The sequence below is a fragment of the Eurosta solidaginis genome, chromosome 1 (assembly GCF_040869045.1).
Source record: "Eurosta solidaginis isolate ZX-2024a chromosome 1, ASM4086904v1, whole genome shotgun sequence".
NCBI lineage: Eukaryota > Metazoa > Arthropoda > Insecta > Diptera > Tephritidae > Eurosta > Eurosta solidaginis.
The window spans coordinates 167,977,896-167,983,457 of NC_090319.1; the positions used below are offsets into that span (position 1 = coordinate 167,977,896).

General features: G+C 33.7%; 1 protein-coding gene across 1 annotated transcript; it reads right to left on the bottom strand.

The window, feature by feature from the left end:
* Window positions 1–2,454: 2,454 nt before the first annotated feature.
* Window positions 2,455–3,676, bottom strand: LOC137239595 (uncharacterized). The gene is made up of 2 exons (XM_067765069.1): window positions 3,458–3,676; window positions 2,455–3,396 (listed from the first exon to the last, which is right to left on the bottom strand). Exons 1-2 carry the CDS (start codon window positions 3,596–3,598, stop codon window positions 2,707–2,709), a joined length of 831 nt encoding a protein of 276 aa, XP_067621170.1. The 5' UTR covers window positions 3,599–3,676; the 3' UTR covers window positions 2,455–2,706.
* Between the last annotated feature and the right edge of the window lie 1,886 nt (window positions 3,677–5,562).

Below are 5,562 nucleotides of genomic sequence, written 5' to 3' on the forward strand. Positions count from 1 at the left end.
ATATTGGTTGGAATTTGAAAAAGTTGTTAAAAGCCCTAAAGAATTGTTTGATGTAACGACTGGGTTATCGAAATCAAAATCTGTGGTTTCTTGTAATGAAATATTATCAGCATGAGATAAAGAACAACTTTGTTTACCGATACGACTATCGAGTGTGTCTGGCTTTGCTGGGTCAGATAATTCTTCTTCTTCCTCAGAATCGATTTTGTGTGCGGCGAAGGATTCTTTTTCTTCCCGGTCAGTATCTGACATAAAAATGTTATCTTGGACTAAGTCGCTGTAGTTAGTTGGTACTTTAACTGTGCAGTACCAACAACGTGATAAACTTTTATTGACAGCAACTGGCCTAGGTCTGTTTTCGAAATGACCATTTACCTCTACTAAAATGTTATTATATGCCTCAAAGAATTTTTATATTCATCTAACTTCTCTTGCCTTGTCTTGTCGGTAAAGAATGGCCTCTATGTAAAACGCGTTTTTTTATTTTAAAGAAATTTTCTCTCAATTTGAATTTTGTTTCGAAATTTGACGTTAGTAGAAGAAAAAGGTGTGAGAGCTTTGGATGTTTGTGCATTAACAAATTTGAATGAGAAAAGTTGAAATGAATTTATAACTTAAATTGAATTAAGAAAACGTTGCAAGTCTGAGTTATGAATGTGAATTAATTTCAATGGGCAGGAAATTTGAAATGATTTTATCACCTAAATTGAATCCGTTTTACTTGAATTGTGTATTGAATGTTGGCATATATTTGATAGAATTACTTGAAAGTGAGTTGAATTGTATTCCATGTGAACCATCAATTAAATATTGACTTAAAAAAAATTTTGTTTTGTGCCGGGTGTGCTACCATATACGGTATACAAGAGAGAAGGCTGATCTATTTTTCCGATTTGCGCAAGACGATATTAATTTTAGACGGAATATATTTATTGCATTAAACTATTTGTTACAATTGTTTAACGTGACGGCCGCACCGTCGCACAAACAAAAATCATTAAATTTTACGTGACGGCCGCACCGTTGCACTAAAAAACATTCAGCCTTATTGTAAACTTCATGTGAATAAATCAATCCCATGAATTTTTTATTTCCCATGAACAAAAAATTCGTATCGTCAATTTCATGTGAATCAATCCTTATATTCGAATTTCGAATATGCTATTGTGAACATCACCCATGTTTTGTTTACAAATTTTTGCAGAAAAGATTGCTGTTGTGTAGTGAAACATTTTTATTTTTGCGTTAAATATTAAAATTGTAATGATTAGTGCTTACTCGCGCCTTTGTTTAATTGAAGAAGAAACTAATACCAGCCAGCAATTGGCTGAACGAGTGTCCAGGAGCATATTACGCGACAAGTGTAATCCCCTTGAATTACCTAATGCAAGGTAAACATGCAAATAATTATACTCGTAAACCAAATAAATGATCGCGTTTTAACTATTTATACATAGCTTTCAACGCCGGCTTATTTATTCTATACAATTGATAAATAAGCCGGCGTTCAAATATTTGTTGGATGTATTGCACAGTGGTCTGCCAGTGGCACGTAAACGTTTTGCAATAGACACAGTCGTAAAGCTTTCAGCTGCTCTAAGATTTTTTGGTGAAGGAGCATGCTAAAAAGGAGTAGGGAGGCAAGTGGATGTTGGCTTATCGCAGTCAAGTTTTAGCCACGTCTTGTTTGAAGTATTGAATGTTTTTGAGGAGTACTTTTGCAATCAGTGGATAAAATAACCTACTAAAGACGAAATGCGTCAAATTGCTTTGGATTTTCATCAACAATTTAATATCCCAGGCATTATTGGCTGCATAGATGGCACACACGTTAGAATTATAGGCCCTAGGAATAATAAACACTTATATTATAACAGAAAGGGTTACTATAGTAGGAATGTTTTGCTGGTAGATTGGTAAAATTTGTGTATGCTTTTACGCATGTTAATAATTTTATCTGCAGGTATGTGATAAAAAAATGCAATGAGATACGTCGATGCTACATACGCTGGAGCCTGCCGTGACTCATTAATTTGGAATACAAGTGAATTGAGGGTTTCAATGGAGCAGGATTACTTGCTAGGCACTAGAAATCTTTGGCTGCTAGGTAAAATTTTAATGAAATCTGTAAGTCCCAAAATCAAATTTTGTTCATAAGCGACGCTGGATATCCACTGGAGCCTTGGTTGCTAACACCCAACAGATCAGCGGAAGAGGGCTCCACAGAAAGCAAATTTAATGAGGTTCATGCACGTGGACGTAACATTGAGGAAAGGACCAATGGCGTCTTAAAAAATAGATGGAGGTGTGTACTAGGAGCCAGGGAGCTACATTATTCGCCTACGAAAGCAGCTCAAATTACTAATGTCTGTTGCGCGTTGCACAATATATGCTTAAAGTATCGGTGCGATGAAACACCTTTTATTTCAAATAGAGCTTCTCAACCGGAAATTTCTGAACACGTGCAGTTTGAAGAATCTGAATCGCATTCATCATACCTCAATGAAGCTAAGCGTATTAGAGCAAATATAGGCAATTGCCTTATGTAAATTTATGACAAAATGTTTTTATAATTGAATGACACTCTTCAAAGAAATGTCTGATTTGTATTAGCTCAAAAGCGGCTTTATTGTTAATCTTGCTTTACCAATTTGAAAAAATAAAGTACATAAAATTCATTTTTTTTACAAAAACGTTCGAAACATTCTAATTAATGCCTAAGCTTTTCTTTGCAGCTAGTATTTTCAAATTTTGAACCTCGATTTGGCTGTTTATAAGTATGAGTTTACGGTCAACTTCAATTTTTCTGAGCCGTTCAATTTCCGAATTGTGGCGTTTTGTTTCCTTTAGTAAACTGTTTTGAATATTTTGAAAGTTTTCGAGGCCTTGGTTTAATTTCTTTAAGTGGCCTTCTATTTCAGTATAGTGATGACTCTGGATTTCCAAGCCCTTTCTGACGTTGCCATTCATTTCTTTTTGAACATCTAGTTCAATGTTTAATAGCTCCGAAGGGTTAATTTTTTTGCGAGTTTGCTGGCTGGTTTTTTGTGCAGGCAAAGCACTTTCCCTTTGCGTGTAACCGGCAGTTTCGGTGCTATTTTCGTCCAAGCTATTGTCCATGCACCTAAGTTCCACTTCAGAGTCCTCACTAGAGCTGTTGTCTTCATCACTACTGTTATTTTCACGTTGCTTACCAGTTGATTTCGTTGCATTCAAACCAAAAGGCTTGCCATCTTCGACACCTTCCGCAGCTGCTACTGACGCAGTTATATCCAAAATTGACTGTTCTAATACAGAAAAAACATATTGCTTGCAAGGTCCTCCAACGGTCTTTTTCCTATTTTTGGTATTTTCGACAGCCTTGTTTCGTACGTATCGTTTTTGATCAATCCAAACCTGTAAGCAATGGCTATATAAATTATGGCACATTCCATAGCCACATTGCATTGATAGTCACCTTTTTCCATTCGGAGATTGATTTTGATGGTGGGCCCATGCTATTGAGGGAATTGTTCAATTTCTTCCAAAAAGCCAGCACTTTATCTTTATTTTTTTTTTTTTTTTGGAAGCCCTTTCCTATTTCAGGATTTTCGGTCATAGTGCTTACCAAGAAAGTCAACTGAGTTTTGTTTATAGACCTAATGTGATATAAAATAATTCTTAACTAAGTTTAATAAGCAATAAACAATCCTTACATTTTATCGAGTGTTGCTCCCCACTTTCAGTTTTGCGAACAAATTCTATACATTCACGTGGAAAAAAATTTGTTGACGGTTAGGGTAATTTTTCGAAAATGGGAAATTTTTCACATGTGAAGTTCACAATGCAAACAGAACAAATGTGGGAATTGCATTCACGCGAAGTTTACAATAAGGCTGATTAAATTTTAGGGTTTTACGGACGCACCTTTTTTATCAAAAATATATTCATTATTTAACGTGTCGGCCGCACAGTTTCACAGCAAAATGTTCAGTGATTGAAAAAAATTTATTAAATTTTCATTAGTTTCACAGCAAAATGTTTCTTCTTTTTTTTGTATTAAATTTTTTTTTTTTTTTTGTATTTGAAAGTATTTCAAAAGTATAGAATGTAATAAGGATAAAGTTTTTAATGTACTAAATTTTCATACAACGTATTTATGTATATGCATACTTTGTTTTAAAAATTCAGTATATTCGATTTATTATGTTCATATACCGAGACACTTTATACAAATTTTATTGTTTCCAAATATAGACTTCGCATATGTAATTTGTTATGCATTACTGCAAGTGTTTTGTAAAGAAAATATAAATTCCGTTGTTATGTGTGTCACCAGTTAAGTTGTATTAATTTTTTAAAGTATTTTAAAAGTATTAAATGTTTTCAAAATTATTAAATTTTTATACAATATATCTGTGGATATGCATACGTGGTTTTTTGAAAATGCAACATACTCGCTTTTAGCCATAATTTATGTATTATATGCATATACACACATTCTATAAACATTTATTGTTTCCCAGTATAGAATGTATATTCCGTTGTATTTTGCATGTTTTATAAAGAAAATATATGTATCACCAATTTCACTTTTTCACATTATATCGGATTCTGCATTTCGATCGTAGTTCCGTTTTTCTAAGTTGCAAATTTGTTGGCGGAAAAATATTTTATTTTTATTTTTTTATTGATTTATAACAGAATTTAACAAAAATGTAAGTAAAACTTGTTAAGAAACGTAAAAGGCTTGATGATGATTGTTTTTTATATGTTTCCAGGTCAAAGACAACATGTCGATGTCGAAGTCCTTGGACGTATTTGCCCCGCAAAAGTATCTAACACATACTTGAAAGCATCCTTATTAAGTCGAAAGTTTTTTTTGAACCTAAATAAGTCATTAAACTTTACCACTTTCAAGTTCAATTTCTTACAATTCGTCACTCATGTAAAATGGATTACACAAATCTCGCAATATTTGCCTTTCCATTCTCGCCTGGCCATTTTCGTATGCGTTGCTTTCTAACTCCACAAATATTGCCGCGGCTATTGATTCCAGTATAATAGCCATATTTTGTGTCTGTTCGTTGGGTCCAGTTATATGCCAAAGCAAGCTGCGGGAGTAGAGGAAGGTGAAGCGAAATCGTAAACAATCTTTGCGGAAAGAATAAATAAATATTTATAAAGTATTTTAGGCCAGTGAAATGAAATTAGCATCCATAAAATTCAGAAAATGTTAACTATATTCGTGCAGGAATCGGTTTTAACAAAACTTGGTGGCCACGGCAGGGAATTGGCCAAAAGAACGACAAAAGCACACTTACAATTATGAAAGCACTTCACTCAAAAAAATATAACACTGCGGCAATATATTCTTTTGTTTTTTTTTTTTTTTGTACAAAATTGCGTGGATATTAAAATATAAACGTTTTTCAGTGTTTTTTTACAAATTTTCTTTAATTTGTTTTGTTCCAATGTTCGCACATTCCATACAAACAGCTGATTTCGAAAATCGTTTGCTCTTCCTCTTCTCGTTACGATTCCGTCGTAATGCAGAATACCCAACTTCGATTAAAGCGGAGC

Coding starts and splice junctions, on each gene's coding strand:
- LOC137239595 (XM_067765069.1), bottom strand. CDS start 3,598: ATGACCGAAAATCCTGAAATAGGAAAGGGCTTCCAAAAAAAAAAAAAA. Junction 3,397..3,457: donor CAATCTCCGAATGGAAAAAG/GTGACTATCAAT, acceptor CATTGCTTACAG/GTTTGGATTGATCAAAAACG.